The following is a 14,208-nucleotide window of genomic DNA, read 5'->3' on the forward strand; positions in this document are numbered from 1 at the left end:
ATGGCACGTCGCCACTGTGTTATGCTGCTGATGTGCCAAATGCATTTCCTAGTGCTGTTCAGAAGATGCTCTTTGACCTTTGCTGTGTCCTTCTGTCGAGTGCCAGGAGCGCTGCACTCCCCTCCTGGCCGACCGCTTTTCCACCCCGCCTGTCTCTGTGCGTCGCTGCGGACCTGGGGATCTGAGCAAATGTGTTTTCCTTGTCTGGACTCGTTAGTTTTTTGGACATCAGGAATTAGCACATGGCTTTCCTGTCCTGGGGGGGATTTCTGCTCCACGAGCAGAGGTTGGACCCCTGGGCTTTCCTCTGGGGCGGGCCGCCCGATGCGCGGCAGAGCAGCCTTCCCTTCCATCAGAGCTGCCAGCTCTGATGACTTCAAAGTCAGGCGCGTCACTTGCACCGGAACGTGTTTCTGGAGTGTTTCTGCAGAGGCAGCCCACGCTCTCTTCAGGCTTTAACTTGTATTGGAGTGCTAAGGAGTAAAGAAATAAAATGTGAGCAGTTCCTACTGTGTTGTCAGAGGGTTGGCTTTTAGATCATTAGGTCTGAATCACAGAATACCTGAATGGTTTGGGTGGGAAGGAACCTTGGACCTCATCCAGTCCCACCCCCTGCCATGGGCAGGGAAGCAGGGACACCTTCCACTGTCCCAGGTTGCTCCAAGCCCCATCCAGCTTGGCTTTGGACACTTCCAGGGATGGAGCAGACACAGCTTTGCTGAGTAACCTGTACCAGACTCTCACAGGGAGGAATTTCTTCCTAATATCTAATCTAAATCTGCCCTTCTTCACCTTAAACTATTGACCTTTGCTTCTTCTATCCACTTAATTGTCCTTCTGTTGGAGGTGGTGGTGGAGAGAGTCCCAGCCTTTAGTCCAGGTAGTCCCAAGCATCTCCTCACCCCTGGCTGTGGGTTCTTGGTGGGTTCTTGGTGCTGGGATGCAGAATGGATCCTGTGGGGCTGGCCCTGGCTGCAGTGGGAGGGTGTGATTGTGGTGGCAGGAGCTCCTGGCAGCACCAGGGGAGGTGAATCCAGATGGGGAGGGACCCTGCTTGTGACAGGAGGGGACAGAGGAGCACAGGCAGTGACCTTGTGCAATTCCTGGTATCAGCTTTATCCTTTTTAAAGATTCCGTACAAAACTTGCAAGGCAGTCGCTTTTCCTCTTCCCCATCCCCTAAAAAAAAGGTGAGATAGCCCATAAATAACTTTCTCAGTTGCTCTAAGGGCCTCAAACTGCCAAGGTAATACCAAAAGCTGTTACAATAGTAGAGATAATGGCCTCCTTAATTTTTATCTTTGGAACTTGGTCCCTATCAGGTACTTCCCAGGCAGCTAAAAATACCCAGGCTGCAGGACGGTGAGCAGGGTATGGCAAACCCTCTTTCTGGGAGGCAGGAGCGATGCCTTTGAAGTTCAACTCTGATATAAGCAGGATTTTCAGCAACGTGGATGCCCTGGAAGAAAGCTGATGCAGGATAAATCTGGCTCAGGGTGGCTGCAGTGCTCTTGCTCTGCACCTGTGGCTTAGTCCTGCACAGGAGGCACCCAGTGATACCTCCAGAAAGGATGTTTTTGCATGCAAATATTAAATACAACCCTTGAAAAGAAACACATCTACATTTATATAACCCCATAGTTTAAACATGCGAGTCTTACCTTGCATAAATAAGATATGTATATAATTGCATAGCTAAGTGCCTTTCAATATTTATATATAGCCTGTGTTATTTCTTTGTATATCCATAATTGGCTAAACTTAAAAATTGTAAAGTATAAACAAATGTGGGAGAGCACAGCTTGTGTGAATGGCTGCTGCATTTAATTCACCCTCATTACAGGGATTGGCAGGAGATGCTTCTTCTCCCTGTGTTCAGAACCCTTCTGGTGTGTTTTGGTTTGCTGTCATGAAATCAAAGGCTGTTTCAGAGCAGCATAAAGAAATATTCCTCACCTGTCTCGTGTTTTCCATCTTCCTGTTCTCTGTCCCTATTGCCTCTGTCATTTTTCATATAAAGGCCTATGTAAAGTCCTGATGGATGATCAAGAGCTCTCTCTGTTGCTGCACGGTTGTTCTAGGGTTTCTTTCGTCCCATATAAGTTTAAATATTGACTGAGGCTTTTCTTCTGAACCATCTCTTTTTCTAACCTAAATATCCAGTTATCCTTTTTTTTTTGGTTAAAAAATAAAAGAGCTACCATCAGAGGTGTCGCTCAGACCCCAAGAGGAACAATTTCACTTTTATATAAACCAGAACTTCATGTGTGTGGTCTCACGGGGCAGTTTCTGGAAATTATTCCATCACCTAAAACAGCATTTAAAAATAATACTGGTGCTGGAGTAGTTAATGTATCTTAAGTGTAAAAATACTTCCTTAATATTTCTGTTTTAATTAGTGGGGTTTTTTTTGTTGTGTTGGGGGGGTTTGTGTGTGTGTGTGTGTGTGTGTGTGTGTGTGTGTGTGTGTGTGTACTTGGGGTTTTGTTTAATTTTGATTTTTTTAATTTGGTTCTGGGTTTGTTTCTGGTGGGGCTTCTTGTTTTTTGTAGGGGGGAAGTTTTGGGGTTTTTTGTTGGTTTTGTTGGTTTGGTTTTGTTTATTTGTTTGTGTTTTTGTTTGGGTTTTTTTCACAGTTTGTGGGTGCTTTTTTGTTGTAGGATTTTTTTTTTTTGGTTTTGTTTGTTTTGGTGGCTGTTTTGGTTTTTGTTTGGTTGGTTTTTGTGGTTTTTTCTTTGTTTGTTTTTGTTTTATTGCAGGGTTTGTGGGTGTTTTTCGTTTTGTATTGGGATGTGGTTTTTGTTTGGTTTTATTTGTTTGGTCCATTTTGTCGGTTTGTTTTCCCTTTTTTTTCCTGCAAGAGCCATTCCGGCTGCCGGAACAGAACCAAGATTTGGGTGTTTCCTGCTGGAAACGCTGTTTTGTTGTTGTGGGTTTTTGTTTGTTTTTGTTTTGTTTCAAGGTTTGTGGGTGCTTTCTTGTTTTGTTTTGGGGTGTGTTTTTGTTGGTTTTTTTTTGTTTGCTTGGTCTGTTTTGTTGGTTCGTTTTTCCCTTTTTTTTTTTCCTGCAAGAGCCGTTCCGGCTGCCGGAACAGAACCAAGATTTGGGTGTTTCCTGCTGGAAACACAGTTTCGGTGTGTTTGCCACGAAGGTAGGTAACCAGAGAGCTGCACCTGGGCCTGGCAGTGTCCCCTTTGTCCCCTTTGTGCAGGTGCCCAAGGGCACGGACCAGAACTGGGCGCAGAAGCTGTACGACCGCCACGCTGCCAGCCAGCACTTCCAGAAGCCGCGCATGTCCAACACCTCCTTCATCGTCCTGCACTTCGCCGACAAGGTACCCAGCAGGGAGCACCCAGCAGGGACCCAGTAAATCAGTGGAGAGCCCTGTGAGCCGCTCCTTGGTGCCTGGAGGGTGGTGGTTGTGGCTCAGGTGCTCAAATCTGGATCAGCCCCGAGGGCTTCATCCTGTTGGTTGTGGCTCTGGGCTGTGAGCTGTGGGTTCTGGAGGAGAGAAAAATCCTCTTTCCCAAAGCTGTGGTGAAAAGGGTTTCTGTAAGGGCAGCTTGGCAGAAAATGTGTTTGAATTAGAAGAGCCGGGGCTGTGAGTGCCAGCAAGGCACAGTGCAGGGAGGAGGTGAGAGGCAGATCCCACCTTTGTGAGGGAGAAGATACCAAATGTGACACTAAACTAAACCAAATCCCAGTGCCTGGGTCTTGTCCATGGGCTACAGCTTCACTGAAGCCCTGATGTGACAGGTGTTAGAGCAAACAGGAATCTCAAAACTTGAAGTTACCCCAAACACACATTTGTTAGGAAAAAATTAAAAAGATCAACCCAGGGATCTTTTTAAGATGTGGCTGAGGAGCTGGACAGCATCCAGGTGCTGTGATGCCCTACAGGTGCTACCGCTATCCAGGCTTGTCCTGGATTCCAGAGGCACTCACCATGGCAAATGTTGATACTCAACTTTCCTTAGGCAGCTGGTTTTGCAAATGGATCCTTCATGAACAATATTTCTTAGCAAGTTTTTCTTTTTTTTAGTATGAAAAAAGATAAATTTTCTTTTGTTGTCTCTAATTTATTTTTAAAATTTTTTAAAAATTCCTTTGCATCCTACCCCTCTGCAGTTTCAAAACCCAAGAGACCTACAAGAGACTTAGACAGGGCATATTTTGAGGTTTATTGATTAACTTAGAAGGAGTTGAGGAGTGAACAAAAGAGCATGTAGAGTTACTGATGATCCTTGCATTTTTTACTCCTGACTTCCATACACAGCAATTTAATGACTAGGAAACAATCTGTGTTTCCTAGTAAGGATTTTGCTTTCACCCAGATTCACTTTGATAAAAAGTGACCTTTAAATTCCAGTTGTTCCTTTCCCCTCCCAGCGTTTTGGGGTGAGCTCCTGACAGCAGGGGAGTGGTGGGAGCACCTTGTCCTTGTGTGTTGGACTTGTCCCTCTGAGCTTCTTCCCTTTGTGTCCTGGCAGGTGGAGTACCAGAGCGAGGGGTTTCTGGAGAAGAACAGGGACACTGTGTACGAGGAGCAGATCAACATCCTGAAAGCCAGCCAGGTAAAAAGGGCAGCAGGTCAGGGCAGCTGCCCAGGCTGGAGCTGAGCTGTGCCACGCCTGGCTCAGGGTGCAAACCTGCAGCTGCCTCCAGCCACTGACAGCCACCAGAGAGCCAAACCAGTGGGGTGTGGAGCAGGGAAAAAGGGGGGAGAGGAGGGTGCTCAGGATTACACCCACTGCATGGATGTGGGGGGTTGTCTGCCTTCCTTCACCCTGGTGTTGGTGTCCTGTCAAGATGCATCGCAGAAGTAGTTTCCAAACCTGCTGATCCTCTTCTTTTTTTGGTCACCAAGGGCCAAAATTAGGAACTGGTAGTTTTTGGGCACTGTAAAATCCCACTTAGCTCTTGCTTGGAGCTCCCCACCCATCACCAATCACCCATCACCCATAGAATCACAGGGTTATTTGGGTTGGAAGAGAATTTAGGGATCATCATGTTCCAGCCCCCTGCCATGGGACACCTTGCACTAGACCAGGTTGGTCAAGAGCACGGAGATCTGGGGTTAAAAACCACTGTCACCAGCATAATTTGTACATTGTGGGTAGCCTTGCTGGTCCTATCCCCCTCCTATGTGAAAATAGCTGTTCCTCTTAGCTGTAATCCATTGTACTTGTCCCCGTGACTTCTAATTACTTCAATAATTACCGTGCAAAAACTGGAGATAATGCTGGAACTGTAACATGAACTCTGAGACACTCCAGCTGCTGTGGAGCTGTTTTACACCACTGCCAATGTGAAACTTTAACAAATTAACAGATACTAATGATCCCTCTTGGTGTCACTTGTCTTTTACAAGGTTTGTGCTGTGTACCTTCCCTCTCCCAAGTGTTGTACAAACAACTTTGTCAACATCTCATTGCACCAGGTGCCAGCAGGGATGTATTGACTGGCTTTGAATGACAGTCTCCTGGTAAAGGCTTTTTTGGCTCTTGCTGTTTAAAATTTCCTGTGTGCTATGGATTTGGTGAGATGGAAGCAGAAGAGCTGTGGGCCTCTGAAGGCTTTGGAGTGGGCCATGCCTGCAGTAAATGAGCATTTGACAGTGGCCTCCAAGCCAGAGATTTTACAGTTTTCTATATAAATTGAGTAGATTTTGCACGGGCTTCCAGTACCATACTCCTGCTCTCTGTGAGCATTTGGGTAGGTTGGGTTAAAAGTTCCTTAGCTGTCTGTCAATAGCGCAGACAGCTAAGGAATTTCAGATCCTTGTTGTTTTAAAACCAGACCAAAAGTTCTTCCCTGAAGCCTTGAGTCTTTCATTGTCAAGTAATGAGCTGAAACTTTAAACAACCTCATCTCTCCCAGGGGCAGCTTTATTAAGCAGTTAGTGTGAAAATAAAGCCCTGCAAAGCCCAACTCAGCATCCAGCAGCCAAAATCCAGGCTGTGTGACTCTGGGGCACCATTGTTCCTCTAAACCCGGTGTGTGGTTTAAGGAAGAAGTGCATCTGCTTTCCTCCAAAGTCTTTCAAAGCCTTTCCACAGCACAGGCCAGCATGTTAAGTTTTGGTTTGGTTTTTTTAGTGAGCTTTTTTTTTTTTTTTTTACATCACAAATTTTGAAGGCCCCCCTCATGTTGCAAGGAAAAGTGTCTCATATTCAGACTTCTCTATGTGACACCCTTGGGTGTGCTGCTGGCTGTGACCTTCTAAATGACACCCCGAATAAGGAGTGGGATGAAGGGAGGTGGAGGAAGCATTATTTTTAGGAGGAGTTTGTTCCTGTCAAAGTTAGAAGAGATGAGAATGGGAAATTATTTAAGTGTTGTCAGTGGCTTGGCCTGTTTCACAGCAAGGAATTCATGTGAAGATGGCAAGATGAGCAATTTTCTCATCCATGGTAGTAGTTGTGAAATTAATAACCATGAAGCTGGGCTTTAATAATGCCCAAATCAAGAGCTCTGCATGTTCAAGAAGCTTCCCAGGGAAAAACTGGACATGATTAGAGCTCATTAGAAATGCCAGGTAACCTCCAGGAATAGTTGATGCTGTATGATTAATTATTTAGCCAGTGCTGAACTTGCTGTTGGAGTTAGTGCTGCAGAACTGGCAGTGTCTGATAAGGATTTCTGCTTGACTGTTTGGTGTAGAGGAGAGATTGTAACTCATTGGAGTAGTGTGGTGTGGAGTGGTGGAGATCCTGGAAATCCTTCCCTAAAAACACAGATATAAAATAAAGGCTCTCTTGCCATATGTAGGGACCACAATATAATATCAGAGCAGGCTGGACTTTGTTTAATAGCTGTGTTGGAGGGGATCTTAAATCCCATCCAGTGCCATCCCTGCCCCTTCCACTACCCCAGGTTGCTCCAAGCCTTGTCCAATGTGGCCTTGGATACTTCCAGGGATGGGGCAGCCACATGTGCCCTGACCCAGCCCAAAACACTCTGAAATACACTTGGGTCTGAGAATCTTTGGGAGATAGTTTGTTGAACTTCTGCCTTTAAGTCATTCCCCTAACAACATGGGAGCAGTGCTTTTATCAGCCTATGCTGATCCGGTGCTGGTCTGGAAGAAGAGCAGCAGGACATTGTCACATTCCTCTCCCAAATCCTTCAGCACCTGGTGATGTGCTCTTGCTGCCCCTAACCCTTGTTTGCCAGCAGATTGTTTCCCTGGTGTTTTTACCTCTTGCTTGCCATTTGCCCTCCAGGGCTATAAACAATTAGCAACAATTTTGTATTGCTGTAAAAGGCAACCTGGTCTCTGAACCAGCAATAGCAGCAGTGGCAGTGCTGACTCTGCTACTCGAATGTGTAAATTTAACTAAAGCTCAGATTTGTGCTGTGAGGACTTTGTCCTGTCCTCAGGATTGGGCTGGCATGCAGCATTCACTGCGTTCTTCTTTGCATTCCCACTAAAGCGGCACAGAGGGCAAGGGGGAACACTGAATTTAACACAGCAAGCACCTGGACACCTCCCTGTCAGGAAGCCATCGCTGATGAAGCACTCCCACCAAGGCAGAACTGCCTTCTGCTAATTAGAATGCAATTACTGCCACCAACAAGATGGTGGAAGAGACTTTATAAAGCATTTAATTAGTTCTATAAGTGCTGGTCAGCTGAAACAGTTGAGAGCTGATGTTCTTTGAATTAAGGGAAATTATTTGAATGCTAATGGAAAGCATAAGGGCATGCTGTGAAGGTATTATTTTCCAGGTCTCTGTAATTACAAATAATGCACCAATGGTTTTGACCCTCCCAGCTGGGGAGGAGGGATCTGTCCCTCTTGCTTATGCCCCAGAACCTGTGGAATGGCTCCTGCTAGAGATGGTCCCAGTTCCACCAGGTTTGTATCATGGCTCTGAGATCCTTCTCCAGGAACGAGCACTGCTGTTATTAATACCAAGTGGATGGAAAGATCACTGACAAAGATCCCAGCTGTGTTGAGAAAATATTTTGAAACCCCAAATTACATCCAGAGGTTTTACCACATTGTCAGGTGTGAGGCAGTAATGCAGAGCCTGTGTTAGATATCTTCATTAGTACATGTGCCATCCATCCCTCCCATGCTTGCAGGAGTCAGAGCATCCCAGATGGTGATGTGTCACCCATAACAACTGTCAGGATGTCTTTTTTAGGGATAGAGGGCCAGGTGAAGGAGGAGAGAGCCTTTATTGTGGTAGGAGTTGAGTGAGCTGCAGAGATAGCAGTGAAAGCTGAATGTGAAGCAGATCCTTAGCTGGCACTCTCGTGGAGCCTGCAATAAATTCGCTCATGTAATGCAAATAATTTCCTTCCCACAGTGGTGTTGAGGCTGCTGTCCTAACAAGCTGTGAGAACATCCCACAGGACAGGGCTGGAAGTGTTCCTGTCTCAACCCAGGGATGTGGCAGAGAGCCAGGCAACCCTTCATGCCACAGGGCTGTCTCTTCCTGTCTAAAAAGTGGTAAACCACAGCACTCCTCCTGGGATCTTAATGGAAATACAACCAGGCTGGGCTTTTGGAGGAGCCTGAGGTGGGGGCAAGAGTGCTAGCAGCTGCCACTGCCTTGTGCTGGTGGTTTTGGGGTGGATGTGTTGGGCATGGTGCACCATGGATGTGGGGAATGTGGTTCTGTCCCTCAGGTGCTCCAGCATCCATGCTGCTGGGAGGCATTGCTGGTGCCTTGGCAGGAGCCCAGCTCAGTTGGTGATACATGACATCCCACCTGCTGACAGAGAGGTTTTTTTTACGTTTAAGGATTTCCCTTTGAATGTAAGTGCAGCTGTGGCAGTAGCCAGTGTGGGTGTGTAGATGGATTCAAGATGTGAAAATTCAACAGCCTTGCTAACCAGACCAGATTTATGGTGGCTTACTTAATATTTAGGTTCCCCAGCCTAATGTAAATCTGAATATCCTGTCTCCTAAATAATAATAATAATAATAATAAAGGCATTAACTGCCTTTGCCAGCTCACCTGTTGTTTGTGAAGCGGAAGTGTTGCTGCTGGCTTGCCAGAAATCCCAGGCTTAGGGATCTGTTGAGCTAGATGTGGTGCTTGTAGTGTTGTGGCATGGTGGTGCTACCCTGAAAGGTGGGTCATTAGGGAGGAAGTGTTTGTGACCCTTAATTTTTTTGAAAAGCAGGGGTGCCTCTGGGGCTGTGGTGGGGCCTGGCAGCTGCCTGTGCTCACAGGAGATCCTGTTGCTGGGGTATGGGCTGTGTAGGCAGCATCCTTGCTGGAGCAGGGCTGGCTAAACACCCTGAAACAAAGCCTTGGGAGCAAGAGTCACCTCCTGTCCAGGAGCTTTTGTGCCTTGGCAAGACTTCAGCAATCCAGCCTCTTTTCTTTTTAGGCTAGCTTGATTTAATGTGCACGTTTCAAGGTTTCATGACCTGCAGCACAGAATGGTCAGCTGTCCTGCTGATGTGGTTCATGTAGACAACTCTTCTTGCTTTCACCTTCTTGTCTTTTTCCCCTTCCAGGTTTAGGATGGGTGAGAAACGACCTGAGCAATGGGAGCTGGGTGGGTTCATTCCCCAGCAAGCAGGGCCAGAGGTGCTCAAGTGTTGCTTTTTGTTTCAGTATCAGATGGTAGCAGACTTATTCCAGGAGGAGAAGGACGCCGTGCCCGCCACTGCCGTGGCAAAGAGAATGCCCCGGATCAACGTGCGCTCTGCCAAGCCAGCCTTCAAAGCTGCCAACAAGGAGCACAGGAAAACAGTGGGACACCAGGTAATGTGAGATCTCAGGGAGTCAGTGATGCCAGAGCAATCCAGTTAACACCTTGTTGCTTCAGTTTGAAGCAGAGGTAAATAAAAAGCTGCTGAGGGTGGAAAGAGACTTTCCCATGATCTCTGTGTTTGGCTGTTGTGTTTTGGATGACTTCTAGTGGTGTCTCTGGAACAGCAGGATTAAGAAGTCTTGGCTGAAAGCAGCTGAGACATGGTCTGGGGGGGGTGGAGACTCTGGAATTCAATGGAAGGTGTCCCAATATACTGTGGAGCCTTTAAACTGAAACAGCTTCAGAAAAGGAGCATTTTCCTCCCTGTGGGCAGTCAAAAAGTTCAACAGGAGACAGGTTGTGCTGTCTCCATCCTTGGAGATGTTTCAAAGACCCAACTGGGCAGAGTCCCAAGCTTTGTTGCTCATGACTCTTTGAGCTGGAAGCCCTCAACCCCCCAGTGTCTTCTCTGAATTCCCCCTGCCTGTGCTGGGTCCATGGGGAGGCTCACGCCGTGTCACACCCATGGGTGGCTTGTGGCACCTGCTGGCTGGGGCTGCAGGGTCACAGCTCCTCCTTCCCTCCTCCAGACGGGTGTTTTTGTCTTTCAGTTCCGCAACTCCCTGCAGCTGCTGATGGAGACCCTGAACGCCACCACTCCGCACTACGTGCGCTGCATCAAGCCCAACGACGAGAAGCTCCCCTTCAAGTAAGTGGCCCTGCAGACCACAGAATAACAGAATCACAGAATAATGAGGATGGAAGAGACCTCTAACGTCATAGAGTCCAACTTTGCCCTAACACCTCAACTAGACTATAGCACCAAGTGCCATGTCCAGTCTTTTTTTAAACACATCCAGAGATGGCGATTCTACCACCTCTCTGGGAAGAGCATTCCAGTACTTTATTATTTTTTTGGTGAACATTTTTTCCTAATATCCAACCTCTACCTTCCCTGGCGTAGCTTGAGACTCTGTCCTCTGGTTCTGTCAGTGCTGCCCAGTGGAAGAGACCAACCCCACCTGTCTGCAACCTCCCTTCAGGAAGGTGTAGAGACCAATGAGGTCACCTCTAAGCCCCCTCTTCTCCAGGCTAAACAGCCCCAGCTCCTTCAAATGTTCCTCATAGGGTTTGTGTTCCAAGCCCCTCTCCAGCCTTGTTGCCTCCTCTGGACATGCTCAAGCATCTCAATGTCCTTCCCAAACTGAGGGGCCAGAGCTGAACACAGCACTCAAGATGGGATCTCACCAGTGCCAAGTACAGGGGCAGAATAACCTCCCTGCTCCTGCTGGCCACACAATTCCTAATGCAGGCCAGGTTCCATTGGCCTTCTTAGCCACCAAGGCACATTGCTGGCTCATATTCAACCGGCTGTCAGCAGCACCCCCAGGTCTCTTTCCACCTGAACACTGTCCAGCCACTCTGTCCCCAGCTTGTAACGTTGTAGGGGATTTTTGTGGCCAAAATGTGGAACTCAGCACTTAGACTTATTAAACTTCATGCTGTTGGACTCTGCCCATCCATCCAACCGATCTAAGTCTCTCTGCAGAGCCCTCCTTCCTTCCAATAGATCAACACAAGCTCCCAGCTCAGTGTCGCCTGCAAATTTACTAATGAAGGACTTGATGAGCAGATGTGCTCAGCTTTATGGCAGTAGGGTGTGCTTTGGTCTCTTCCTCCTGCTGAAGAGCTTGCCCCCTCCTTTTAATGTTGTTCCTGTATCTGGAAGGTCTGTGTGGGTTGCTGGAGTCACCTTTTTGGGTTTCAGCATGTGGGGTTTGTGCCTCTGAAATGAAGCCAAATTCAGGTTCTAATAATTCATAGATATGCTCTGCTAATAGTGAGCATCCTTGCTTTGCAGTGATAGGGTCTTCATGCAGTTTTTATCTTAGACTTGCTTTGATTTAAATAATTATATTTCCAAACAGTGAGAAGAGAAGGAAATGAAAAAGAAGAGATAAGTAGTGGGCTTGTAAAATGAACAGAAATATCTTGGTGCTTCCAAAGTAAATGTAGAAAAAGTAAAGATGTGGCTTGTATCAACTTCAGGCAGGTGAGTAGCTGAAGCAAAAGGCCAGTCCTGGTCTTCATCCGTAGTTCAGAGATGTATCACAGGCAGCAAACTCTGTGAGCAGGTAGTTGTTAGCCCTGTTTGACCTCTTGGTCATGGATTTGTGCCCAGTTTTCTTCCCTGTAACTCCAGGAAAGCTTGGCCATTAGTACGCAGGGACCTTACAGATGTGATGTCCTTGAAAGGCATCAAGTGCAGGTGGTGACCTTTAAGGAAGAAAGTTGTAAATGTAATCCAGCAGCAGGGAGGCATTTCCCTCCAGCTGATCTGATGCAGGCTGAGTGCTCCCAGTGAGCTCAGTGTGATTTAGGAGCGCAGAGACAGCTCCAATAGTGTACTGAAAGAAAGGCAAAGCTTCTCTAAACAGACTCACCCTCGGTCGTGATGTGCTGGGGCAGATGTATCCACCAGGAAGCTTCCTGGCTTGACTCTTCTGCCCCTGCAAACAGCAAAGTGAGGGGTATTTTTCAGCTCACAAGAGCATTAACTTTTTACCAAAATGAGATGCTTACCCTGGAAAACAGAAATCCCTTCAGTACTTAGAGGGGCTACCATGAGGAGAAAACCATGCTCTCAACAGTGGTGTGTGGTGGGAGGAAGGAGCCAATTGCCCCAGATTGACACGAGAGGTTCAGACTGGAGATGAGCAAACCTGTTTTTTTTCTCCCAGAGGACAGTGTGCCCATGGAGCAGTCTGCCCTGAGAGGTTATTCAGTCTCCATCTCTGGAGGTTTCTGTCAGTTTTGACTGGCTAAACCCCTGGACTATGGGTCTGCCCCCACAACTGTCCCCGCTTTTGAGCATAGGTGGTTGGACTGGAGAGTTCCTCAGGTCTCTCACACCCTACATTCCTCCTCACAACTTGCTGAGAAGATCTGTAGGCTGGAGGGTGTCAGGCTCCCGTCCTGGAGCTGGAGCCAGGCCCCAGCTTTGGCTCCACACAGGGATGTCTGCTGCATCTGACCGCAGGTTGGGTCTGAGGTTAATTCCTGCTGGAGAAGATTTCTAAAGAGAGATGTGCAAGGGGAATGCCTGACTTCAGGTTGTTCCTCTGTCAGTTTTCCTTTTAGATTCTGTTTCAGGCAGGGTTTGGGATCTTTGACTTGGGTTTCCAGGCAAAAAGCAACCTGCCAGGTGCTTCTGCCTGCCATGGCAGGGAAAAGGAGTTTGTAATAAGGTGTATTGTCCCACTTTTAAGGTCTTGATTTCAGCATTAGCCCATAACTGGAGCTGCTGCTGACAGACGACTGCAGCCTCTCTGGTGACTGCATTTCACCCCCACTGAGCAGGGCTTTGCTGCTTTGCAGAGTTTCCCTTGGATACCAGAGAGATTGCCCTGGGATCTTCCAGGACTGACGCTTACCTGTCGATCTGCCACTCCTGTTTATTATTTATTGTTATGGAAATTGCACCCTTGTGGGTTCTTCCTTGAAGTGAGTGACAGCCCAGACTGATTTTTCACCCTTCACAGTGTTGGTGGTGTTGTAGTGAATAACTTGCTTGTAGACTTGACAGGTCCAGGGAATTAAAAAAAGCACAGAGAGAGAAGAAGGAGACTATTTTTCATGCTGCTTTTGTACAGCAGAGAGCAGGCAGAATTATTCATGTAATCTTGACCTGCAGGTGTAATTATTTTGGGCTTTCAGAAGGGGGAAAAACTGGCATTATATGAGAAGCTTTGTTCTGGAAACCTCACACAGCTATGGACATTGCATCATGTGAGGCTGAGCTTGATGCAGGGACCTTTTCCAGTCCGTTCCAGAGCTAGAGAGCTGGAACTTCCTTGTGCATTCAGACTCAGGGTGGACAGAGAGAGCAGCCATGGGGGATGCTGGTACCTGGACTCACTCTCTGCAAGGATGGTCTGAGCTTGGAGTGAGTTTTTGCCAGGAACCAGAGGAAGCACTACCTGAGTATTCAGCTGGAAGTTGCCATGAGTTTTTTTGCCACAAATTCCTGATGGAAATGAGATGCTAGTGGTAAAGGATGATGCAGGCTTTAAAGAGGAGGGCAGAAACACCTTGAATTTCCACGTGGTGCCTACCTAAGTCATTAGTCTGGAACATGACCACCACTGTGGAAAACTTAGTCTAGAAAATTGTGGGACCTCTTAATTACCTGGTTTGGGTATGGAATTGAATATATCAGACTTATTTTGCTGTTGAATTTGATTTCTGTAAATATGTTGTTGCCCTGATGGCTGGTTCACCGGGCAACTTGTGGTGGGGTAGCCTATTCCTTTCTTTATTGTGATTGTATTACTTTACAAAGCCAGGTAGATTCTGGCTGTAGGCACTAATTAATTGCAGCAGGTGGTCAGTCTATCCCAAGAATACCCCTGGCATTGATAGCAGGGTGGGAGCAAGGTTTCAAGCAGCTTGGAAATCAGACCTTTGTGACATGCAGAGAAAAGGTGTG

At 47.1% G+C, this 14,208-nt stretch overlaps 1 protein-coding gene across 1 annotated transcript in view; it reads left to right on the forward strand.

Annotated features, from left to right (window-relative positions):
- Positions 1-14,208, forward strand: part of MYO5B (myosin VB) — a 145,863-nt gene that overhangs the window by 71,029 nt on the left and 60,626 nt on the right. The window contains exons 13-16 of the mRNA XM_066569163.1: positions 3,211-3,333; positions 4,490-4,573; positions 9,581-9,730; positions 10,331-10,428. Coding sequence (XP_066425260.1) covers positions 3,211-3,333; positions 4,490-4,573; positions 9,581-9,730; positions 10,331-10,428 — 455 coding nt within the window. The remainder of the gene's footprint in view (positions 1-3,210; positions 3,334-4,489; positions 4,574-9,580; positions 9,731-10,330; positions 10,429-14,208) is intronic.

Source organism: Molothrus aeneus, chromosome Z (assembly GCF_037042795.1).
Source record: "Molothrus aeneus isolate 106 chromosome Z, BPBGC_Maene_1.0, whole genome shotgun sequence".
NCBI classification, from domain to species: Eukaryota; Metazoa; Chordata; class Aves; order Passeriformes; family Icteridae; genus Molothrus; species Molothrus aeneus.